The 26,825-nt window shown below is 46.2% G+C and overlaps 1 protein-coding gene across 8 annotated transcripts in view; it reads left to right on the plus strand.

Annotated features, from left to right (window-relative positions):
• MYT1L (myelin transcription factor 1 like) overlaps positions 1 to 26,825 on the plus strand; it is a 533,658-nt gene that overhangs the window by 366,081 nt on the left and 140,752 nt on the right. For all 8 annotated transcript variants that reach the window (XM_028831516.2, XM_077958484.1, NM_001265731.1 and 5 more), the window contains 1 exon segment: positions 16,150 to 16,505. In XM_028831516.2, coding sequence (XP_028687349.1) covers positions 16,150 to 16,505 — 356 coding nt within the window.

The following is a 26,825-nucleotide window of genomic DNA, read 5'->3' on the forward strand; positions in this document are numbered from 1 at the left end:
TTCGGATCCAGACGGTCTAAGAGGTCACAGGCCTGTCTCTGGTCTCCAAGAGTGACGTTCAGATCCAGACGGTCTGAGAGGTCACAGGCCTGTCTCCGCTCTCCAGGAGGGACTTTCGGATCCAGACGGTCTGCGTTTGGTCTTCTCCGAAGGAGCAGATGTTCATCCCTGGCTGTATATTACGGCCTGTGGACCAGGGAACCCAGGAGCACGATCTGGAGAGAGCAGCTCCGCACAGCTTCTCCAACTCTCCACCTTAACATAGTGTCCGGCCTTCTCGTGTTGGGTTTCGTTGTGTGTTTTTCACAGCTATGAGATGATCTGACACCTGTTGATTGTTGATGTCATCATGCCTTCTATTCGCATCTATCAAACACTGAGACGCTGGCATCCCCAGAGGGACTCAAGCTCCCCACCATTTCTTACTCATCTCTTTTTTGTGTCTGACGTTTTATAATTTATGAGACTGACCTATTTCTAAATGAAATCCATGAGGAACCCTCTTACAGTAAGAGCTGTTGAAGGAAACCCCGGAGAATCCTACAGAGAATTCTAGAATGAGGGGCCTCTGCAGTCGGGTGGCCGACAGAGCCCCCACCTCTCCCAGTGAACAGCCCCCGTGGAAAGAGGATCACGAGTGTGGAAAGCAGGCAGCACAGAGTGGCTCTGATGAGGGCGGCAGCTCCTGGAGCCCCGGCCGGCTTGCCCAGAGTCCCGTGAGACACCTCTTGAAGGCCCCACAATTCCAGAAAACATAGCTGAGGCCCCTTGAGGATCTGATGAGCCCCTTCCTATGACAAATGAGTCACCTGACACCTGAAGTGACAAAGCGACTCTACCTGGGTTCCGTCTGCAGCGGCCACCTCCTCTTCCTCTGGCTCCCTCAGCAAGTTTTCTACACAGACATGAAGGAAGCAATATTGTGTTTCTCTAAAACAGAAATAAAGTATTCTGCAACTCAGATCTTAGACACAAGTGCGGTGACCAGGCATAGCTGCATTTGAAGATACTCCAGCAGAAACGCATGCATTTTCCAGTGGTTGAGGAGGGGAAGCGTTGGGGGCATGCGTGAGCTTCCCTCTGCCTTATCAGACACTCCCTGCTTGGGGCCTGGCTGGAAATGGGTTGGAGCCTTTTCAGCAAAACAGCTCATCGTTCACCTTAAATGAGTGATGTGGTCATTAAAACAAAACAAACAATAAATGACGCACTGAGGACCTATTGTGTGCACTGCAGGATGGTTTTCTCTTGTGCTCCCTGGAAACTGGGCGGCTTCTGAGGAATCAGCAGAGAGAAATAAATGTTCAGCAACCTTCATCTCAGAAGCTGGTGCCAGGGAGGTAGGAAGAGCTGCCCACTGCTGCACCTCTGTAGTTCATAGATGGCAGGTAGATTGATAGATTATAGATGATAGCGATAGACAGATGATAGCTGATAGATGATTAGATAGATAGATAGATAGATAGATAGATAGATAGATAGATAGATGATAGATAGATAATAGGTGATTGATAGATGGGGAGAGGGAGAGATGATAGAGTGGGGAAGATTTATAGAAAGATGACAGAGGTAGGTGAGTGGGAGCTAAACTATGAAGATGCAAAGGCGTAAGGATGATCTAATGACCTTTGGGAACCCCGAGCAGGAGGTTGGGAGAGTGGGGGAGAGGGGAGGGATTAAAGGCTACATATTGGGTACAGCATATACTGCTTAGATAATGGTCCACTAAAATCCCAGAAATCAGCATGAAAGAACTTATCCATGTAACCAAAACCACTCGTACCCCAAGAACTATTGAATTTTTTAAAAACTTTCAAAAAAAGATGACGGAGTATATGGATGATAGATGAGATGATAGGTGCATAGATGATAGATGAATAGATGTGCACCCACATCTCTTGGCCTCACACTCAAGCCACATGCCCAGTGAACCCTATCTCAATGGAGCAGGTGCTTGCTGTGACATGCAGCACCCCTCCCTGAGACCCGTGCTCTGCCATACACCTCTGGTTAGAAACTGGACTGGGCATGACCAGTGTCCCAGTCACATGAGGCATCCTCATGGCCCTGAAGACCCCTTCCTGCTTACACAGAGTCATGGGCTGCAGACAGATGGGACGGAGACACTGAATTAGAGAACACAGACTCTAGAAAGAGGAAGCACAATGGATATTTTGAACTTGTCCTCAAGACACATTTCCTGTAAGATTCTACCCCATTTCCATTTGAAACGTGGGGTTTTTTTTCTTTTCACTAGATTACTGTGTGAGAAGAATTGCCTGTCCAAAACCAGTATTGCCTGTCACAAGAAAATCTTATATCTCTTGTCAACTGAGTTTAGAAAGAAGATAGATAATGATGATGATGATAATAGATAGATAGATAGATAGATAGATAGATAGATAGATAGATAGATAGATGATTGATGATAGATGATTGGTGATAGAAGATAGATAGAATAGGATAGGATAGATAGAATAGGATAGATAGATAGAATAGGATAGATAGTCAGATAGTTAGGTAGATAGACAGCTAGGTAGATAGGCAGATAGATAGATGGTAAGATAGGTAGATAGATAGAAAGATTAGATATATAGATAGGTAGATAGAAAGGTAGATAAATCATAGGTAGGTAGATACGAAGATAAATGGATAGATGATAGATAGATAGATAGATAGATAGATAGATAGATAGATAGATAGATAGATAGATAGTACTAGGGATGATGAAGATCTACAGCTTGGAACATCGTATTCCATGACAAATATAACAAAAGCGGTCATATTAAGCTCTATTAAATACACAACCCAAGCTATATTTCCACACGTGGTGACTTTACAGTGGGGCAGCATGCACAATTAAGAAATCTCATGAGCTTTCCTTGGACTAGTATTTCTAATGGTCATTTGGAAAGTACATAAATAGGATACGAATAGCTGTGTCCAGCCAAGATATTATCAAACACCACATAGGCACCCCAGGACAGATGGGTTCAGTTACAAGGTTATGCTTCAACAAAATGTGCAGACACGACAACTTGTAACTGTCCATTACCACAGAAATTAAAATTGGGGAGATACCATGCAGCAAACATTCTTAATCCTCTTTATAATAACCAGGTTTTAAGGTTTATTATTTGTAGCCTGATGCCCATTAAACTGTTGAGCAACTTTGGAAATCTATGTGGAGCAACAGCTGGTATTTTGCTTGCAATAACTTGCTAGAAAATGCATATTTAATAAGCTTAATGATCTCTCTAGAGAGGCATATTTTGCCTGCATAGAGTGTAGTGTGGTGTGTATGTATAATATTTTACATATAATATATTTATATATGATTGTAGGCATGATCATAATTCTTTGAGCTAAGAGTGTTCAGATGTATATCTCCATCACCAAACTAAAAAAAGAAACATCTAATCATTCAAGTACCAGAATTTTACATATTTCACAACTGAATAATTTCTTACCAACCACACCAAGACAAAGTCCTCTGTCCTGAACATCTAAAGAAGGGGCATCTTTAGCCTTTTTTTTTTTTTTCTGTATTTTCTTATAACTTTTCCCTGGTGCAAACACATAGCAGGTAGAATCATACTTTTTTTTTTTTTTGAGGTGGAGTCTCTGTCTGTACCCCAAGCTGGAGTGCAGTGGCCTGATCTTGGCTCTGCCTCCTAGGTTTAAGAGATTCTCCTGCCTCAGCCTCCTGAGTAGCTGGGATTACAGGTGCACACCACCGTGCCCGGCTAATTTCCTTCCTTCCCTTCCTTCCTTCCTTCCTTCCTTCCTTCCTTCCTTCCTTCCTTCCTTCCTTCCTTCCTTCTTCCTTCCCTTCCTTTCTTCCTTCCTTCCTTCTTTCCTTTTCTTTCTTTCTTTATTTCTTTTCTCTCTCTCTCTCTTTCTTTCCTTCTTTTTTTATTAAGTAGAGACCAAGTTTGGCCTGGCTGGCCTCAAACTTCTGATCTCCGGTGATCCACTCCCAAAGTGCTGGGATTACAGGCATGAGCCACTGCACTCGGCCAGAATCATACATGTTTATAAAGCTTGTTTCTCACTTTTTCAAATCAATTGTAATTACTGTCATTCAAGGTGGTGGTACTGCTGTAACTTCAGGGGTCCCTGGAAAAGAGAACGGCACCTGTGCCGTCTTTGAGGACTCCTGACAGTGGAAGGTAGAGCAGCCACTTGCTGCTGATGTTGTCACAGTGATTGCTGTGAACACAGCACACGAAGCAGAGAATCTCTTCATGGGTGCACTAAGTGCAGTCTCATCATCTGTACTGCTATGCTAACGTTCGATGTGTCCTAGCGCCTTCCTGACGTAGAGCACTGGTGTGGACGTATGCGTGGTCACAAAGACCACACTGAAAATGTCACTGGGACAGACTGACTGCAGGTGTGGTGTTTGTTTTCCGCAGTTTCCTCTCTGGACACGTTCCTCTACGTGACCGTGGCTGGGGCGTCTAACAGGCAGTGGCCGTGGCCAGGACATCTAACAGGCAGCGGCCGTGGCTGGGATGTCTAACAGACAGTGGCCGTGGCCGTGGCGTCTAACGGGCAGTGAGTGCCAGCAGCAGTGGCTGCTCAGGCTCCCATTTGCAGTGTGTTTTCTGACTCACAGTGACTTCAGCGTTTGTGTTGGCCTGGCAGGGGAGGTGCTTGCTTAGAGGGTGGAATGTCCAGCTCGGCACGACCTGAGGCTTTGACTTTGTGCATGCCACTTTATTTTCTAGGTGAAAAGATGGATTAGGTGATTTTCAAGCTTTATCCCTCCACCAGATTTCTCCTGTCCTGAGGGTGTTGCACTAGTAAGTAGAGTCCCAGTCACTAGCTTGTAGCAAGCGGGACACTCCAGGGAGCCCCGTCAACCTTCTGAGGTCTTTCACTAAAATGGAACATCACTTGGAGCACCCTGGTAACCCGAGTATATTCATACAGCAGCTGAGTTCGCCAGTCTCACTGCCACGAGGTAGATGGTTAGAATACTTCTGTGGTAACATTATCAACATTCTAGTCTTGCAGGTGGCAAGGGCAGTGAGTTTTGTTTTGACAGGAAAGAGGCAGTATGATTTCCTGAAAAGCAGGTGCTGATAGAAACACACCTAAGCACTGGCAGACCAGTCAATCCACTCAGTCAGTGGAAACAAGGTACTGAACACCCACACCTTTGCTTCGCACCATGGGACTTGGACGAATTAATTAGATGGCAAAGGCTCTAAACCAAAAAGAAAACAGCTAAACTGAGGCAATAGGATAAGCACACACGGAAAATCAAGAGCACCGGGAGGCGGTTGACACTTAGATGGTAAATGTCCAGCAACACAGAGTTGCTAATGCCACAGGACCCTGAATTCCAGGATGAGCAGGAATGACACCGTGGTGAAGGGGACTTGAGATGAGTCTTAAAGGATCAGTAGGAGAGAACATTCCAGCAAGAAGAATCATAATGAGCATAGAGCTCTGGGGTGAGAATGATGGAAAATGGGCAGCAATCGGGAAGGGCGAAGGTGGACACTCAGTGGAATCTCAAATGGTACAGCAAAGGGGTGACCAAATAGTTTAACTTCTTAACAATTAAGTAGAGACTGGGCGTGGTGGCTCATGCCTGTAATCCCAGCACTTTGGGAGGCCAAGGCAGGTGGATCACTTGAGCCCAGGAGTTCAAGACCAGCCCCGGCAACATGGCAAAACTCCATCTCTACAAAAATACAAACATTAGCTGAGCTTGGTAGTATATCCCTGTGGTCCTAGCTACTTAGTAGGCTGAGGTGAGAGGATCACCTGAGCCTGTGGAGGTGGGTGGAAGGAAAGAAGAAAGAGGAAAGAAGGAAGGAAGGGAGGAAGGGAAGAAGGGAGGGAAGAGAAGGAGGGAGGGAGGGAGGGAGGGAGGGAGGAAAGGGAAGGGAATGGAAGGGAAGGGAAGGAGGGAGGAAAGAAGGAAGGAAGGAAGGATGTAAGGAAGGGAGGAAGGAAGGAAGGACATAAGGAAGGAAGGGAGGAAGAAAGGGAGAGGGAGGGAGGGAAGGAAGGAGGGAAGGGAGGGAAGAAGGGAAGGGAGGAAGGAAGGAAGGAAAAGAGGGTGGGAGGGAGAAAGGAAGGGAGAGGGAGGGAGGGAGGAAAGGAGGAGAGGGAAAGAAGGAGGGAAGGGAAGGAAGGAGGGAAGGGAAGGAAAGAGGTAAGGGAAGGGAAGGGAGGGGAGGAAGGAAGGAAGGGAAGAGAGGGAGGGAAGGAGGGAAGGAAGGAGGTAAGGGAAAGAAGGAGGGAAGGGAAGGAAGGAGGGAAGGGAAAGGAAGGAAGGAGGAAGAAGGAGCATTGTTGGTGCGGATGACTGGGGCGGGGTGGGGGGTGTCGACCCGGCATACAAGGGTTCACATTAGTTCAAGTCTTTCAGCTTTAAAGGAACAGAGACACACTTTGGGAAGTGTGAACTGGAATTTCAAGAAGAAAAAAATAGACATAGAAGAAACAATCCCAGCAGTCAGAGAACCATGTCTCCTGGAAAGCTGGTTTGGAAAACGTGCATGCGAGCCTCCCATTTGCCCTTTATCCACCTCCGAGATGTGCGTCTGCATGCATTGACAAATGGTCAAAGCCCGAGAGGTACCTTTACCCTCATTATTGAGTTGAAAATAACTCGTTTTCTGGAGTTGAAAGAGATTAAATTTAGTGATTATTGTAACTTTATTTGAATCTTGAATTACTATTCAAGATAATAAATATTTAATAACCAGCTATATCATTTAAAGTGACTTTTAAAAGATAAAAAAACAACTCCCTGCATTCCAGAAACAGATTTTTTTTTAAAAATTCCCTAAGAGGGTCAAGTAAACATTTTAAACAATTATTTGTTGAATGTTTTTCATGTATAGAACATGTCTATCAAGTTTAAGAAAATACATAGCTTTCAAATCAGCTACACCTTTGTAACAATACAGAGAAAAAAATAACTTTAAAAGATGCTAAACTATATTTAAAGTAATATTTAAAAATGAAAGAATATGTAGTTAAAACTGAATTGGTTTTATTAGTGTATATGTTTTAGAAGAAGTTGGAAATGCTAGCTATTTAATTGCATAGTTCAATGATTTCAACTATTTCTGATGTCTTTTTAAGTGCTTTTATATATTCTAGAAACATATAAGAATAACCCTCTAAAGGGCTAGTGGTAAGAAGGGATATCAGCTGTTCTTAAGACATGAAGAGAAAGGAAATAAGAAAAGGAGAACTCAGATTTGGAAAGCAGCCCTGCTTGCTAGTCGTTGGGTGTTTCACGTGGACTGTTTTTCATTTGCTACCCTAAGTGTGTAACATGGGCACCACCCTTCATCTCACAGATGGATAGGCTGAGGCTGAGACAAATACAGCTCCCAGGGTTAAACAGGTGCAGACCCTCAAGCGACTTGGCGAGGCGCACAGACCTTGTGCAGATATTACTGACATTTACGTGGCTCTGGCTGCTGTTCGTGGACCACTCAGATCCGGGTGGCGACCCCAGCCTTCTCTGTTTCCTGTGGATGTGACCAAGGGTCTGAGGTTGTGTCTCCTGGGTTACCCCAAGTTCTCTGTTTCCTGTGGATGTGACCAAGGGTCTGAGGTTGTGTCTCCTGGGTTACCCCAAGTTCTCTGTTTCCTGTGGATGTGAATGAGGGTCTGTGGGTTGTATCTCCTGGGCCAGCATCATGCTCCCTGGACCCACCCCCAACCTCTTCATCTCTGCCCCTCTGCTGGTCCCTTCTTCCGTCCCCAGTCCCCAAACCCCTGTGTCCCTAAGGGTTCAGGGTGGAGCCCTCGCTCTTCCCAGGAAACTGCCTCTTTCCCCATCTTGTCTGTAACGGCCACCCCCTGACTGCCCCAAACCAACACTTCAGCCCTTCTAGAGGTCACCTAAGCTGAGACGCCTCCAATTTAGCAACCCTAGAGAAACATGGTATTTGTGCATCTGTAAAAGAAGAGATTATAGAGAAGCACCTGTAAGCCTCTCTTCCCAACCAAACCCGAGCCAGCAAAGACCTGAGTCTCCTGTGTCTTCCGTACCAGTGCACACACCTCCACCTGCCAGTGATCTGAGCTGGAAACCAGGCTGCGTCCCACACCTCTCCCCTCACCTCACTCCTGCACATGCTGCCTGTACCTTCCCAGGCCAACCTGTGACCTGACACTGCTCCTCAAATGGCCTTCCACCATCGAGCTGTCCTATCCTCCTCTGATGGTTTCACAGCCCTGAGTCAACTGTGTGGAGGTAATCCCACTGTCTACACTGTCCAGAGCTCCCACGGCTCCTGGGAGGAACAGCACCTGGGAGGCCCTGACTGCCTGCCCCCTCACATCTCCGGCCTCTGACCACCTCCTGCCCATGCAGCCACCCTGAAACTCGCCCTCTGGGTCCCTCTGTCTCTCTGCATCTCTCTGTGCTGTGTCTCTGTCTCAGTCTCCTCCCTACCCCACCCCCATCTTGGTCCCCTGTGAAGCCTCCTCTGTCCTCTCTGGCAGGGTAACTGTGTGTGTCTCTGTGTCCCATGAGGTTGGGAGTAGGTCTGTATTGCTCAGTGACGTGCTTTCCAAATAAAGGAATAAATCAATCATGCAATGTGTTCACTCAGCACATATTTATGTGGCACCTGCTTACTATGTAACAGGCATTAGGGAAAAATAGATGTTCTCATTAGAGAGATCCTTACCATGGTCCAGTAAGAAATAGGGTCGGATTAATGTCTCCCTTTAGAGATCAGAAAATCAGGACATGGAGAAGGGGTTTGCACATGCCGCCTCCACCGTTACTCAGCTCTGTGATTTCAAGCAAGTGACTCAAAAAAATCTCTGTCCCTCCAAGTCAGGAATTACAGCGGAATCTACATCGCAGGTCACCGAGAGGGTTGAATGGATTTGTTTATGGAGAGATTTTAGAAGATGCCAGACACACAGGAAGTGCTTTCTAAGCTGTGCTGATACTAACTGAGCGGGTTTAAAACCAGTGCTCCGGAATTATATTCAAATGCACTTTAAATACGTTAAAAATTACTCCAAAATAAGTGTTTTAACATTGAAGCGAGACAAGAAAAATACCACCTCTAAAAGAGGCGGGTGGGGGAATCACTGTCGGGCCTCTGAGCCGACTGGTCGGTCACCCTGATGTTCCGAGCCCCACTCTCCGGTGGGAAAGGCCCGCACACAGGATGCTTCCCACCCTCGCTGCATTCCTCTCTCCACGGCGGTGATAACAGCAGCTGGGAGCAGAGGACACGCTGCCAAGTTTGGTTTTCAGTTACTTGAGACCTTATCCCTGTTTATATTAAAATTGGATAAACAAAACATTCAATAAAAGACAGTTGTACATGACATGGAAGCGTGAGAACGCACTACATAATGTTTTGTGTGTATGAGTTTATGAGGGAAAGCCATGGCCAGCAACTGGTTTTCTAGAATAACCAGAAGCGAAAGACTAGAAGTTGTTGACACCGAGTTAACCACAAAAGGACCGTGAAAGCTGCAACAGCAAAAAGACAGCGTGAGGCATCAGCATGGGCCCAGGAGGCGCGGCCCAGGCCGGCTCGGAGCTGGTGGGGGCAACGGGATGCCAGGCCTCCATGTGTTACCCGACGTAACCTGAACAGGGTGAAAGCACCGAAAGCCCAGGTCTTCTCGTTTCTAACCCAGCATGCGTTTGCCTTTTCACTGTACCCAAAGCGTTTTGGACTTCCCCTCCTGTCGCTGGCTGCTGCTGAATTGTGAGAAGTCCAAGGATAAGACAGCGTGGCTTTCTGTGAGATGAGGCCACTGCTGGCTTCCCTCTCCTGTTTCTGCATTGAGAATCATGTTATGGACACACTCCGGAAAAATGACGGGAGGGACTTTTTGTCAACCGAGAACTATTGAGCTACCGTGATCTTATAAGTGATCATATTTACAATCAACTGTGTGAAAAAAGTGCATTATTTTTGGAATCTTAAAATATCATCTATCCTAAAAAGAGATATAAATCCAGGAGAGGATATGTGAGTAAACATCATTCTGTCCGTGCATTGCAGATGTTGAACTCAGTCTTTCAGAATGATGTTCAAATACGAAGGGTCGCCTTTGTGCCTTGGGGGTTGCAGTAGCCACAGAGGTGGCCGGAGCCGCACAGCATCTCTGAGGCACTGACACGGTCAGCTGAGGTCTTGGACAAGGCCGCAGTGCTGGGCTGAGCCCTTCATGGGTGTGGCTGGGCAGCACCACCAGTGCCTCCACATCCTCTCTCCTTCCAGATCACCGCCCCGTCAGCAGACACTCTGTTTGCAGAATATGAGGGTAGGGGGATCCACGCTCCCCAAACTCATGTTCCAGGATGGGGTCCAGGCCGCCGGGCATTGCTGTGGTGGGTTTCTGAGTCCCAACCTTGGAGAGCACGTCTGGACCATCGACATTTGAAATATTCTAAGCCTTTGGAGACCAAGAGGGCTCTGTTGATTTGAGCAGGGCCTCGAGCCACGTGGAGTTGAACACAGATGGCATGGAATGTGCCTGGCAGTTGAATGTGTTGTCACCGTGGAAGTAGATACCAGGAACTGCATAGGAGAATGGGTCAGATAGAGAAGGGATGGAGGGTACTTGTTTGTAGTTGGAGGTATGATTGTATTCACACTTTACGTTAACAGAGAGCAAATCTTGAGCAATGAACCATGTCGAATGGCAGGAAGCACTGGAAGTTTGAGGCCAGATGATTCCAAAGGTTGCAATGCTGAATCCAAGGGTTTGCAAAATGTAGGGCTAGGGAAGTAAAACCAATCCAAGTAAAAATGGAAGACTAGAAGGGACTGAAACCTACACTTCATCAGAAAGTTCCCACCACGAGAAGGGAATCATTTAGGAAATTTAAAACATGTAAAGCTTTAGAGCAGTAAAGGAACTGCTGCTGCTTCTGTTACATTGATAGGTAAACCAAGGCCCAGCCAGAGTCCACGTGCTCAAAGAGGTGCTCACCAAGCCTGGAGCTCAGGCCCCTGGTCGTGTGGTGTGGTCTCCACATCACCACCCTGGATACGCTCAGGCTGTTTGTGAAATGTTTTCTGTATTAAACCAAACGCTGCTTGGGAGGATTATACCAATATTGTCCTGGCGGAGACCAGATGAATGCTTCACTTTCTTTTCCACGTGTGCTTGCCTTTCCATGCACACTCACCTTCTCCAACTGTCTTGAGCAACTCGTTTTTTTTTTTCTACTCTTGCTTATTTATTGTCCCTCTTCCTCCACCACCTTCCCATGCCCAGCAAGTTCAAATGGAGCAGGAGCCATGGCAGCTGCCAGGAGATGGAAAGGCAATGAAAGTGGGCAGGGCCCCCTGCAAGGGAGCCAGTCGCTGCGGGTACAGGGGAGTTCAGAGGACGCGTGAGCAGGAGGCAGCCCGCCTCCCACGCCTTTATGGCCCAGACACGCTCTCCAAGGTTGGGACTCAGAAACCCACCACAGCAATGCGCTACGGCCCGGACCCCATCCTCCCAGACGTCCTCCTAGCCAGACACGCTGTCCTCCAAAGTCTCAGCGGTCCCAGGTGATCATGAGTGAAGCCCAGGTGTGCTCACTTCTAACTGCAGCGTCCGTTTTAGGAAAAATCTCCACTCCCCTGCTCGAAACCTCACAGCGCCAACATCGCACAGTCTGAGCACAAGTGAGCCGTCTTGAAAAGGAGGGCGGCTGTGCGTGTGAATGAGCAAGGAGAAAATGAAACAGGAGCCCCAGCTTACACCCTTGGAGGAAGCTTCCAGTCACCTCACCTCCAAGCCAGGTGGGGTGACGTCATTTCCCAGCACTCGGGACTCATAGATGGTCACCGGTAGGCCTAGTTATCTGTTTAGTGAACGGTGCTGTGCAGGTGGCCTCAATGCAGAACAGACAGTGTCAAACAAACGCATTGACTCACTGACAAAGGAGAAGGAAACTGGGAAGAGCCCCAGTCGTCATGACCCGAGACACTGAGGGCAGGCTCTGGAGGAACCATCCATGCACAGCTGCATCTACTATCTGCTATCTGGACAAACACAGAAGGTGTCCACTGGAACCAGTCCACTCAGATACAGGCGGCCCTCTGAGGAGGTTGGTTGGTGTTGGGCTTAGACTTCACAGGTTGTCTGGTGGTAATTCAGCATGAAGGTATGGCTGGCTCTGAGATGATTATCTCAGATTATCCTTTCACAAATGAAAATGTTTGCATAAAAGGAATCTCATAAATCTGTGTATTTCATGTTTGAAATGTTATGTAGACTATCGAATTTTTTTCTTGAATTATCTGGTTATTAAAATTGTTATTCTCGTTTTGCTTATTATGTTTTTAAGGGATGATAACATTTCACCCTAGTGTTTCAGGGCTGACAGAGACTTAGAAGTCATCTAACTGCCCTCATCTTACAAATTTAAAAAGTGACATCCAAATTGATGAAGGGACTCCCTGAGTGACGCAGCAAGGTGGAAATGAAGTCCGTACCCCATGCTTGTGTCTTCCAGGGCAGCGGTCCCCATCCTTTCTGGCCCCAGGGACCGGTTTCATGGAAGACAGCTTTTCCACGGTTTGGGGGTGGAGAGGATGTAATTCAAGTGCATTACATTTTTTGTGCACTTTATTTTTATTACTACATTGTAATATATGATGAAATAATTTTACAACTCACCATCATGTAGAACCAGTGGGAGCTTGTTTTTCTGCAACTAGATGTCCCATCTGGGGTGACGGGAGACAGTGACAGATCATCAGGCATTAGATTCTCATAAGGAGCCGCAACCTAGATCCCTCCCATGCACCGTTCTCAACAGGGTTCAAGCTCCTGTGAGAATCTGATGTGGCTACTGATCTGACAGGAGGCAGAGCTCAGGTGGTCTTGTGAGCAATAGGGAGTGGCTGTAAATACAGAAGAAGCTTTGCTCGCTTGCCTGCCGCCCCCTCCTGCTATGTGGCCCAGTTCCTAACAGGCCACGAACCACTACGCATCAAGAAAAACTGGTTTCCTAAGAAACACAAAACTGTTTATCTTCACTTTCACTAGTGTAATTGGTCTAAACTGTTTTAGAAGTATTGATAGAAGAAACAAACAGGACAATCATTAGTTTCCAAAACTTTCAGGGGTGACATATTTGTTGGATAATCGGATACCTGAATAAAAATTTAAAAATAGCAAAAGTTTCTTATTATTACCACTATTACACAGCAGTTCCTATCATTCATTGAGTACCTAGTAGGTGCCAGGTACACTACTAACTTCTTTACATATATATATATTTTTTTTTTCTTCATCTCTTCCTTAATGCAGCCATGTGAGATTAGCATTTGTGTGACTTTACAGCAGATGATATTCATGTGTAAGGTTGAACATCTGTCCAAAGTCAGTCAGTCAACAAGACCTGCCGTGGGCAACGCAAGCTCCTCCTGGTCCGTACACACGGTGTCCTCCTCCCACACTCTCTCCCAGCACCTTCTTACCCAGGGTCTGACTGCACCAAGAAGCTCCCTCGTGGCCCTTGGTCCTCCTGGCCTCTCTCGTCTGTCTGATGATCTAGGCACCCTCCTCAGCTCACCTTCTCATCTCAGTCCCCGTCTGAACATGGCACTGGCTGTCTTCTGCTCCCTGCATCTCTAGCCTGCACCTCCTCTCCTCTGTCCTCCGCTTTGCACCCTGCCATTACCTATCCAACATGCATTTTCATTGCATTATTGAATGCTTAAAAGAACTCGAATCACTCCCTGTTTCGTGGGTCAGAATCCAGAGTCCCATCATTCATCCATGAGGTTGATCTGACCCCACCTGACTCTCCACTCTAACCTCTACCCCCGGCCCAGCCCCGCTGCACACACTCTGTGCCCCAGCCTTCGGGGTTTGTGTGTGTTTCAGTTTTGTGAGCCTGTGGTGTTCTTACGTATGTTCATGTCTTTTGCAGATTGTTTTAATTGGGATGTATTGAAATGCTTTCTTTCCCTCCCAGACATCCTTTATGTGTCTGTGAAAGCTCATCAGCAGCCTCACCTCTTCCTGACAGCCTTGCTAGCACCCATGCATGCCTGCCCTCTGTGTACAGGACATAGAACCCTCTGCACATTTTCATCATGGGATTTCTCACGGTTCATCCCCTCATTCCGCAAATGCCTGTGGAGTGTCTCTGACATGCCGGGTGTTTGGCGCACAGTGTACACAGAAGGGAGTGGTTCTAAAATGGTATTTCTGACTTGTCTAAGTCCCTTGTTAGAGCATAAAGCCTTCGTGTGAGGATCTGTGCCACTCATCTCTAAACTCCAGCATAGCCCAGGACCCACCATAGAGGAGTCGCCCAAATAGTAAACACTGGTTGGGGTCATGACTGAATGATGATTCACGATCCCAGATTCAAAGCCAAGCTAGTCAGGGTGTGCAGGACCCCCCTGCAGAACCACGGGCCAGTGAGAGAGGCCACACATCTCACCCTGCAGAACAGTGGACCAGTGAGAGAGGCCACACATCTCACCCTGCAGAACCACGGGCCAGTGAGAGAGGCCACACATCTCACCCTGCAGAACCACGGGCCAGTGAGAGAGGCCACACATCTCACCCTGCAAAACCACGGGCCAGTGAGAGAGGCCACACATCCCACCCTGCAGAACCACGGGCCAGTGAGAGAGGCCACACATCTCACCCTGCAGAACCGTGGGCCAGTGAGAGAGGCCACACATCTCACCCTGCAGAACCGTGGGCCAGTGAGAGAGGTCACACATCTCACCCTACAGAACCACAGGCCAGTGAGAGAGGCCACACATCCCACCCTGCAGAACCACGGGCCAGTGAGAGAGGCCACACATCTCGCCCTGCAGAACCACGGGCCAGTGAGAGAGGCCACACATCTCACCCTGCAGAACAGTGGACCAGTGAGAGAGGCCACACATCTCACCCTGCAGAACCACGGGCCAGTGAGAGAGGCCACACATCCCACCCTGCAGAACCACGTGCCAGTGAGAGAGGCCACACATCTCACCCTGCAGAACCATGGGCCAGTGAGAGAGGCCACACATCTCGTTCTGCATAAATGGAGTGTTTGCCTGTGGTAGTTTGCCTCTATGTCTTCCCTATCACACCTATTTTTTTTTTTGTAATATATATATTATTTCTAGAACAAAAGTGAATTTGTAATGTGGCTTTGAAAATCGTTCTTTCTCAGTGAGAACACTTGGACACAGGGTGGCGAACATCACACACCAGGGCCTGTCGTGGGGTGGGGGAAGGGGGGAGGGATAGCATTAGGAGATATACCTACTGTAAATGATGAGTTAATGGGTGCAGCACACCAACATAGCACATGTATACATATGTAACAAACCTGCATGTTGTGCACATGTACCCTCAAACTTAAAGTATAATAATAATTAAAAAAAATCATTCTTTCTCAAGGAAAGACTGTAAGCTTCTGCTGTAAGGAAGGGTCTTGTCCAAGCCTGATTTCAGCATGATTTAGTGGTGATTACCGCTAACACTGAAGTTGTTTTCTGGAATGCTGGCGTGGGACTAATAACATCTAAGACTGAGGAAGTTCTGCACAACTTTGAATGATGCAGTTGCTTTCATAATAACGTTGACAAGCCCTATGGCTCATCTTGTTTCAGGAGGTTATCAAGTCTAAAGATATAATTTAATCCATAAAATATACAAATCCAAATATATCCAAAGCTCTTTCACGACATAGACATTTTTATATTTTACATAAATATGTATGTAAATATAATGGGATTAAAATAAATCTTGCTTCAGATGTATATTATACATAGTATATATTTGGTAAAATGTTTCATAAATTAAATTTGTATTGTCAATTGCATGTTATGTACGTTATGCAAACCAACCTCATGAATTTTCGTAGAATCTCTGGAATTGTAGGAATGAGGAACTAGGAGACTCGGACTAAATGTGAATGGTAACGAGACAAATATGAGCTGTATTTATTCACACCATCACTTCATTAACAGATTCCAGCACACTTCGGGGGACGTGTGTGTTTATGTCTCTCTGGTGTTTGTATGGATGACATTCATGATAAGCCTTTAAGTACCTTGATCAAGGCTCCCATTGGTCTGATTTTAAAAGACAGTAACACAGATCTTTTTTTTTTCTCTCTCTCTCCCCTGCCTTCTCTTTTTTTTTTTTTTTTTTTTTTTTTATTAGTGTATATGGTTGTCCCTTGGCGAAAAAAAGAAAAACACAAGATAAACAGCCCCAGGAACCTGCTCCTAAACGAAAGCCATTTGCCGTGAAAGCAGACAGCTCCTCAGTGGACGAGTGTGATGACAGTGATGGGACTGAGGACATGGACGAGAAGGAGGAGGATGAGGGGGAGGAGTACTCCGAGGACAATGAGGAGCCAGGGGATGAGGACGAGGAGGATGAGGAGGGGGACCGGGAGGAGGAGGAGGAGATCGAGGAGGAGGATGAGGACGATGACGAGGATGGAGAAGATGTGGAGGATGAAGAAGAGGAAGAGGAGGAGGAGGAGGAGGAGGAAGAGGAGGAAGAAGAAAACGGTAATCTTTAAAATATTAGCAAAATAACAAGTCGTGATTTGGGTCCACTGTTCAAGGTGAATTGCCGGCTGTTACTATGAATGATTGGCATATAAAGAAATCATTCTGCTTGGTCAATACTGAGAAAATTAACCTCTTAGGTGAACTGAACACTTCTATTGAAGAATTCTTCAGATTCTCTGTTACACTTCAGATTTTATGTCAGTCTAATTTTTATTCAGGTTGGTTGTCAGTAATTTGCTGAGATATTTATGGTGTACCTTTCTGATTATCTTAACAAAATGTATCAAGGAAGTTAAGTTAGCAGACCTGGTCTTTAATTTTACATTTTCTTGAATGCTCTATCCATGAGATACAATGATTGGGCAAAACAGTGTTGTTGGAATGGCTTAGCCCAGGTACCTCCTTAGGGGAGTTGGAACTCCTGCCTAACTACTGGTACATCAACCAGCAAAGTGAGTTTTGTCTGTAGATTGCCAAAGCTTTGCTTTAGTGATGGTCACGTAGTTGGGATGAAAGGAAGTACTATTGCTATACGATAATCAATCAGCCCGTCATCTGCTTCCATATGTGAGAGCTGTGTTTCTGGTCTGGGGTTTCCGGTGCCCTGAGACATGTGGGGGAGAAGGCCGCCGTGCTAGGTGTTGGGGATGTTCCCGGCAGTGCATTTACGGTGACGTGGTTTTCATATCCAGTGTTCTGTCACTATCTGATGCACAATACAACTTCAAAACTAACGCTTTCATAGAAGTCACTGCTTCTGAGGAAAGAGGTGGGAGTTTTGTGGTTTGTTTGTTTGCTTGCTTGTTCGTTTTTTTGCAAAGCCTAGCTATCATCTTTATTGGCTTAGGGTTTTCCTCATAGAAATGCCCAAACATGTTGAAAGGGAAGGGAATTTTCTTTCTTGCCCTTCTCCCTTGGGCTCAAAAGTTCTTCAAGAGTCTGATTTCCAGGAGGACTAATTTCTGGACACAAAGGGTGGTTGTTTGAGCCAGTGGGTCCATACATCAGGTCCCCTCCATACATCAGGTCCCTCCATACATCAGGTCCCTCCATACATCAGGTGCCTCCATATATCAGGTCCCTCCATACATCAGGGAGATGTGAGTTGCTTGTTGCTAATCTCATGGGCAGGCTTAAATTACCACTCCTCCTTCAGAAGTCAGAGGAGTTTGTACTAGGAAACCTGAATTTTAGGAAATAATCCTAGATTGTGACAGTGGCTTAAGATTCTAATGCAAAGAATCCATCACTTACATGTACATAAATACACAGGCACAGATAGACATATAGAAGATAGGTATGTGTATGTACACGTAGATGCATATGTACACACACATAGATATATATACACATAGATGCATATGCACACACATTAGATATGTATATGTACACATAGATGCATATGTACACACACATAGATATATATACACATAGATGCATATGCACACACACATAGATATATATACACATAGATGCATATGCACACACACATGCATTATGTAAATTAAAATTAGTCTCCCAAGATTTTTTGTCTGTCTATGGTAGAATGCTGGGTGGAGAAGCCTATCAGAACACATATCAACAGACTTACCGTCATTGCTATTAAATCTACCGGGGACACGAGGCACCAGTGTCATTAATGAGATGGTAAGAATTAAAATGATAGATTTGTATAGTAAAATATTTGGAAAGTAGATCAACCTGGCAAATTATTTCTGAACACTGTATTAAGTGAGTGTGGTTTTGAGGGACCTCATTAATCGTGGAGGCTGATTGATGATCTGTAACTTGACCAGGGCTTACCAGAAAGATGGTTACAGTGTGGCCGTTTCACGTTCTCATGCCGTTTGGAAAGCAGGAGGCATTCGTGTTTGGTGTGACGATTAAGATAGGAAATCTGTAAATAGGTATCGTTTACACCAGGGACCTTAACCAGGTTTTGCTCTCCATTTTCTAGAATTAAAAATTCAGTTTTAGTTTATGGTCAAATTTAAATATTTCTTTAAAAGTACGAAGTGATATACTTTGAAAGGTAGTCAGAAGCCCTTATTGAAACAGTTTGAGAATGTGACTGCGTAGGCTTTGTTTATTCTGACTTGAACACTTAGGACGTAATTGTTTTTAAAAGCCAGAAAGCAAACTAGAATTAAAGACATTTTTGCCAGAATAATGTGAGTAAATGGGCACCCAGTGGATGTGTGACAGCGCCGCAAAGGAACAATGGCTGATTGTGCCTCAGGACCTAGGATTTCTAACTCTGTGGCCAGACCTGGCGTGGTGACCACCTCTCAGGTGGTCAGTTTCAGGTGGTCAGTCTCAGGTGGTCACCTCTCAGGTGGTCAGTTTCAGGTGGTCAGTCTCAGGTGGTCACCTCTCAGGTGGTCAGTTTCAGGTGGTCAGTCTCAGGTGGTCACCTCTCAGGTGGTCAGCAAGTGCTGAGTCCAGAGCACGGAAGACAGGAGGTGCCGAGAGCAAACAGCTGTGAGAGGTAGCAGGACCATGAAATAATTCGTAGTCAGTTGTGGGGTGTCTGGTTTCAGAATTCATGTTCAGCGGTTGGCTCCCAAGGAAATAACTTCTATTATCACCTATGACGTGACCTTTAAAGGAATCAAATGAACTACTCAGGAAGGCTGCAGCCACAGTGAGATGTTGTGAGATAACCTACCTGCTAGCGGTGTGAGACAGGTGCACCCAGTTTACTGAGCATCCTGGCAGTAGAGCGTGATACTCCACTCCCTTTCAGAGAGCCTCTCGTGAGAATCCCAGGTCCCAGGCAGCCACTTAGGACCAACAGCATTTGCATGCCCTGTGGGGACCTTCCACCAGGTTTCCATTGCCACAGCTTCTCTGGAGGGACACCGAAGGCTTGTTTGATTTCTAAGGCAAACAAATGCATTTCTCCCAAGAATTAATCACCTGAGAGGCCTGATTCCTGGAGACACACTCACGAAGCCTTTCTCTCGGAGAAAGATGCCTCCACTGGGGGAGCCCCACCTGGGTGTTTCAACACCACATTTAGCCAACGTCACCTGCAGGTTCTCCAGCTGGATGGAATATCTTCTGGTCTCTTATACCCCGTCAGGGTCAGAAATCTCCAAGCGGCATCTATATCAAAGGAACAGGATAACTCTGTTGTCAGAGCAGTCATTTTATGTGATCAAACTCCTAGTTTAATGTATTGAAAGGAGGCTTTGAAAGGCGTACATCAGCCCATCTCCTGTTTGAATATTCTCGCTGTTGAGCACGTTATATTTTACCTTACTGTTAAATGTAGTGCCAAAATCTCTATCAACGAATGTAAATGTCTGCCATGACAGCAGCATTTTTAATGTGAGATGTGCAGCGTAAGTACAGGAGATTCCATACGGTGCCTACCAGAGATGTCCTTTTGTCCCTTCCAGAGGCTTGGCAGAAACCATGCATTCCCTAAAAGCTGGGGGGTCCCGTTCTTGGCAGAAACCATGCATTCCCTAAAAGCTGGGGGGTCCTGTTCTTGGCAGAAACCATGCATTCCCTAAAAGCTGAGGGGTCCCGTTCTGTGTCTGAGTGCTGGAGCTCTGAGTCAGCATCCTGAGGCTGGCCTTTCGTGTTCCTTGGGTGACACTCACAGTGACTGCTATGTCCCTGGGCCAGCAACAGATTCCCCTAAAGTTGATTGTACCCCTTTTCTAACACATAGCAGCAGAGACAATGACCTGAGGTTAAAAGGAAGCCACGTGGTCAGAGCACGGAGCCTAGTGTGAGTGGCACAGGTGCCCATCTGACTGCAGAAACCAGGGCATCGTGATGGAGCTGCTGGGACAAGTTCACGCTGGCCTCAGCCTCGCGAGTAGAGAGAAAGTCTCAGGTGACTTATCCCGGCTGGATGCCATTATTTGTTCATCCAGTCGAGCATTTTCACTTCTATAATAAACTGAAATGTGGACTTTACTGAGAGGTTTTGTTTTAGATAAAACAAACGTATACAAACTCCCAGATTATTACAATAAGAACCCACAGGTTATAGAAGGACTATTATTTATAATTTAAGGTTAAGTATTTATTTTAATTTCAAGGATCCTCCAGCATTGTTGTTTACGTGAATCAAAATAGTACCAATAACGTCAGTTTCCAACAGGCATATTTAATCACGTTACTGAGTTTGGTCTTCACATTGATTGCAGAAGACATATAGGGCAGAAGCTCTTTTTCTCTCATCATGCAAATTAGAAACTGAGGCTAATTAAGATGATATTATTTTCTGTAGGTGGTGGATAGATAATCAAACACTTTGCATGGTTTTCCTTGTAATGGAACTCATGTTCTCCTGATCACCTTCTGCTTATTTGAACAACAGGGGATAATACCTGAGAAACTCATTTCAGATTAAGTTCATATTTAATTAAGCAAACTTATATTTATTATACAGTAGACCTAACATAGGCTGGTCTTTTGCGTGAAGAATTTTGTTTTCAGAATACATCATTACAGACTAAGTTCACACTAATTAAAAATCCCCTTGTTATGCTAAAGTTAAGAAAGTTATTGTTCAATGGTCATAGATTTTTCTATTATCAGATCTTTTTATGTTATATTTTTTGGATTCCTGTGATTTGAGAAATATATCGTAAATAGATATATAATACCTAGCAAGGTATGGTTTATATTCATAATCCAGTCCACTAAAATACCTCTAAATCAATGTATACACACACACACGTATATTCTTCATAGCAGACATTGCATCTTCCCATAGACAGGAGTCACATTTCATGAGGAAGAGCCTAGAAATGTGCTTTCTAGACTAAAGAAAGCTTCAGTGTGTGCAGCTGCCTGTAGCACTTAGATGTTGCTTTCAATGCTCTGTTTCTGGAATACCTTGGAGAATATATGAGGTTCTTTCTTCACGACTCTTTACTGAACCTCAGGGCTGCCTTGCCACTTGATCACGAGGTTAAATCAGGTGACATGCAGGTTAAATCGGGTGAGATGCAGATGTCTTCCTTGTCTGCACTCTTCCTGGCTTCCTGTATCACGTTCTCTAGATCAGTGACCCAAAGGTGTGCCATGGCGTCCTGGGCTGCTGGTGTCTGAGGAGGAGGGGCTGCTTGAGAGGAAATCTGTTTGGTTATGTTAAGGCCTTTTCAATGTGTGATCTGATGGCCACAGACGTTAGGGCCTTCTCGACGTGCGATCTGATGGCCGCGGCTGCTCTGGGCAGGGCATGGAGGCCGCCCTGAGGCAGGGTCGGTGTAGGGGTCGGGGGAGTCAAACAGGAAGGAGGCAGGGGCTGCTTTTGTTGGAGGAGTGTGCCGTGACTCTTTGGCCAGCCGTGGAATCAGCATGGCCAGTAATCCGTGCGTGTTCCGTTCTAATATCAGGCTCTGTCCTCATCGTAAATCGGTCCTGTGCATGGGACAATTTTCTGACGGGGCGTTTCCACTCCCCACCTCCTTTTTTAAAGGGAATTCAAGACAGAGTTCATGCTGTATAAATTCATTCTCACAGAAACGTTTCTTTTTTCATGGTAAAGTTCCCAGGGCGTGTTTTCTTCCAAACAGGATGAGGTGCTAGGCCCCAAGTTGCTAGAGCATCCTGATAATAAGCGGAAGACAATTTCCGTAGGCTTGAGTTTTCATAGGAGGACAGCGTGGAGGGGTGAGGGAGTGAGGGTGTGTGGCCTCTGAACTCCCCAGCTTCCCTGCAGGATGCCGTTCTCCATACTGATTAGCCAATTATCCTCTCCTGTCTCTCTCAGGGAAATATCCCTGATGAGGAAAGCAAGTTGAAACGCAGACAGACTGTGAAAAGCAGAATTAGCCAACCGGTTTTCACTGCAGTCAGCAGAAAAGGCAGTGAGCTCTGAGACCAACATAGAAACAAAGATCATATGTTTAGTGTGTGAGGCTTCAACCAGAGGAAGACTGTGAACACAGTTGGGAGAAAGAATGTGATGATTTGTTATCGTCTTAAAAACCGTTCCCTGCATCCACAGAGGCGTTTTTTTAGGACATGGTATAAGCAGCTACGTTGAAGTACATGGCACCACGTCTTGGGAATGAGTAATCATAGAATTAGACATTTTTAGCTGTCAATATATGATTTAAAAAAACCTAAACTCTCTTCATGCAAACTGTGCAAAATTATAGAAATATAGTTTTATCCTACATTTCAAAAACCTTCAGGTACTTTGATACAAAGCAGAAATCTGGCTGCGAATATCATGCCATGTACATTTCTCATGCAGGTAGAGGCCAGGCATGGTGGCTCACGCCTGTAATCCCAGCACTTTGGGAGGCCAAGGGGGACAGATCACCTGAGGTCAGGAGTTTGAGACCAGCTTGGCTAATGGGGCAAAACCCCGGCTCTACTGAAAATACAAAAATTAGCCAGTTGTGGTGGCACATGCCTGTAGTCCCAGCTACTCGGGAGGCTGAGGCGGAAGAATTGCTTGAACCCGGGAGGCAGAGGTTGCAGTGAGCTGAGATCGCAGCATTGCACTCCAGCCTGGGCGACAAGAGCGAAACTCCATCTCAAAAAACAAAACAAAACAAAAAGATGCAGGTGGATGCATAAAGTCCTGGGGAAATTCCTTTTAAAACAGAAAATGTAAGACAGTGAGGTCGAATATGTTTCTGTTCAATGTGCTTATAAGGTCCACACTAAGAAAATAAGAGTTTATCTGCTATGCCTTGTGAATTTAGGTTTCACTGCAAGTTCTAGTTTATCCACGGGTAGATGGAGTTGAGGAATCAGCTCTGGCTGTACCACGTGTCCTAAGCAAGTCACCTAGCCTCACTGGACCTCAGTTTCACTTAAGATTAGGATAATAGTATGTGCCCTTCATTCACTTTGCTGTCTTGTTTTGAAGCTTAAAGAGGTTGCAGAATATGAAAACACTGGAGAGATGTGAAGCAGTTCAGAACCGTAACATCACAATTGTGATTAAGGACAACTTCAGCATGATATTACCTCCCACGCATTTATTCACCCTCTTCTGTAACCCTGAGCCTAACGTCCATGACCCCCTCCCCACACGCAGCAAATATATCATGTATATTAAGGCTGCAAGACTTTAAAAGATTCTGAATATCACGACAGCTCGTTTCAAAACACGGTGTGTATTTTTTCCTCTGTACCCAGAAGGGCACTGGGTTGCTTGCGGACACAAAACTAAACAGAGTCACCATTTTCCAGAAGAAATACATAATACAGTATGGAAGAGGCATGTATGTAAAAAATACAAAGCATGGTTCTTTACAGGGGGCAGAATTAGATAAACTGAGGTGGAGGCTTTAAGGATTTGATTTGAAAATAAGAACATACATTTCTGAATATTGAGGCTCACTAAACTTCAGATTGTTAAGAAAAGTGGTCGTGCTGTCTCTGCAAGCTCTGCAGAAACAGATCAGTCTTCTCTCTGACACAGATGAAATATGGAATACCAGAGACAAAGAAAAGGGGCCCTGAGGGCCTCTCAAGTTCCTTCCAATCGAGTACATTTATGTGAGCAGCCACCTGTGTCTCAAACCCATTCTGGAAAACAGAAGAACCAGAATTTTCACAGCCTTATCTCTACTCCCTGGGTTCCCAGCGCTGACAATAAAAGCAATCACTGTGGGGACAAGGAGTCATCACTGTCGTCCAGCTGATCCAGAAAGTCTGTGCCTGTGTGTGTGCGTGTGTGTGTGCGTGCGTGTGTGTGCGTGCGTGTGTGCGTGCGCCTGTGGGTGTGTGTGTGCCTGTGGGTGCGTGCGTGTGTGTTCGTGCATGTGTGTGCACGCACGCTTGTGTGCGTGTGTGTGCGTGTGTGTGCGTGTGCGTGTGTGCGCGTGTGTGTGCATGCGCCTGTGGGTGTGTGTGCCTGTGGGTGCGTGTGTGCGTGTGCGCGCATGTGTGCGTGCGTGTGTGTGCGCGTGTGCCTGTGTGTGCGTGTGTGTGCGCGCATGAGAGAGGGAGGGAGGGAGGGAGAGAGACAGTGAGAGAGAGAGAATGAGACAGACAGACAGAGACAGAGCCAGTGGTGTAACTGGTTTGAATGTTTCAGTCTATCCCTATCTGAGTAGCTGTTGACTCCAAACAGCTCATTCTCTGGGTAGAAGAATAGACTATCTTATTATTTAATCTCTTACTTTATGTAAGCGAGATACCTAAAATGTCATCAAATAAAAAGACCCTCAAAGTTTTATAAATAAATGAGACTTCATGCATTCACCTTTTAGCTCATAGAAAGGACAACATTGAAATCACTGTAGCACGCAAGAACATGAAAGCACGGTCCCACATGCGTGCTGCCCTGCTGGTGGGCAGTTTATAGAAAATACATGTCATTCTTCGGAAGAATTCAGAAAATAAGTTTTGTTCACTGTTCAAAGTGAAGCAACATTAACAACTTAAAGCCAAGGCATCCTCACCCCTCAGCATTTTTTTCTGGCCCAAGTTATGTTTTCTTCAGCCTACGTGGTCTTTCTTCCACTTTGGGGCTGGAATCTGTGCTGGCTGAACTTCCTCCAAGTGGAAACAGGGATGCCCAGGGACCAGGTCTTCTCTATCACCTGGGAACCCGGGGGTACTTTCCGCGGCCCTCTGAACTCTCACCTGGGTTCTCTGCGAAAGGGCCCTGTCAGCCCAGCGGGGGCTTGTGGAAGCTGCCTTGTCCATCGGACCAACATGATTTGGATTCCTAGGTGTATGTCGTAGCCACCTGACCTTGAACTCCTCCTCAGATCCATCCCTTCATCCACAAGATGATGAGAGCGGTGTGAGGCATGAAGAGCGTGTCGCTCAGAGGTCCTCCGTGGGCCTCCAGGGAGTGTCCCCGGCACACTGACACGGCCGGCGTGGCTTCCGCCTGCTGACGCTTTTGTTCTCCTTTAGACTGTGCTTGTGGTTGTCCCGGGCTTCCCTGGCTTCAGCAGAAGGCATTCAGGGTGGTGTCTTGATGCCATGTTGGTGTATCCCAGCCCCGACCTCACAGCCCTCCCTCCACCTGCCCCTCCAGCACACTCTACCAGCACGTGGCTCCTCTGCTCCTGGAGCTTCAGGCACACAACCCTGGGCCTTGGCGCCCTCTCTCCCCTCCCCCGGAACACCCTCCCTGGCACAGCTCACTTTCCCGCCTCTTCAGATCTCTCTCAAGTGGCACCTTCTCAGTGAGGACTTGCCCGACCCCCATCCCACGTACTGTCCATTGTCTTTTGATTTTGCTGCATTTTTCGTGGAACATACATCACTATCTGACATCATAGTATTTATTTACTCTCTATTTTAATGTCTTTCACCAACTGCAGTGGAACAGCCATGACTACAAGGATGCTGTCTCTTTGGTTCATTGTTCATCTCTAAGTGTGACAATAAACAGCTGCTAAATGAATAGCTATTATTCTGTTAGTTCCCTCCTTCTCCCCCCCACTGCCATGCCCAGCAGAACTTGCTTGTGCAAAATTGTGATAATTACACTTCTCTTGGATCTGATAAAAGGGTTGTGCTACATCGTCCTCTCCAAAGATTTTGCCGTTTTCAGTTTGATGAGAGTATCTAAGCACCTCAATATCTCACCCAGGTAAACACATGGCTCATGAAATTTCATAAATGCCTCCTATCTTAAATAGACACTTTCCTCCATGCCTCAATTTCCTGCGTAGGATCATTCTTCTAAGAGATGTGTTGTTGCAGCTTAATCAGCTATGTGGAATCTTCCAAAATCTGAGTCAGTGCCTCTCTAGGGCTGCTATCACCTTACCCCGTCAATGGCTGTGGGAGTGTGGGCAGTGTCTGGCCTGCATGCTTCCTTTCAGTCGTCAAGAAGACTTTCGGGCAGTGACAGGAACCAAGATGACTTTAGAAATACGTGACTTAGTGGGGCATCCTCACATATGCGTGAAGGGCAGACAGGCGCCTTCCTAGGGTCCCTGAGCCCTGCAATGAGGGCATGGACAGGAGTGAGGTGATACATGCTCCTTTCCTGGAGTTGAGGAAGGCATTGCGCCTGCTGCAGAGAGTAGATTGATGTACGGAGACAGAAAGCAAAAGACAGCAGCCGATGCAAAGGCACAGGGAAACAAACCTCAGTCCAGAGAATCCTTTCCATTGGTGGATAAGTAGGTCGAGCTGCTTGACGCGCAGACATTTATGGTAACGAGACGGAGGCCCAGAAATAACCATAGAGAGAACAACACATGCAAAATGGCTGGGAGTGTATTTTGGGTAATTTGCATATAATGCACCAAAACCAGCTCCCCAGTAATTAGCCGAAGAGAACAAAGAAGCGACCACACAGACCCTGCAAGGCCCAGCAGACGTGGGCGTCGCTGAGGGTGGAGGAAGTGCCCGCGC

The sequence above is a fragment of the Macaca mulatta genome, chromosome 13 (assembly GCF_049350105.2).
Source record: "Macaca mulatta isolate MMU2019108-1 chromosome 13, T2T-MMU8v2.0, whole genome shotgun sequence".
Classification (NCBI taxonomy): domain Eukaryota; kingdom Metazoa; phylum Chordata; class Mammalia; order Primates; family Cercopithecidae; genus Macaca; species Macaca mulatta.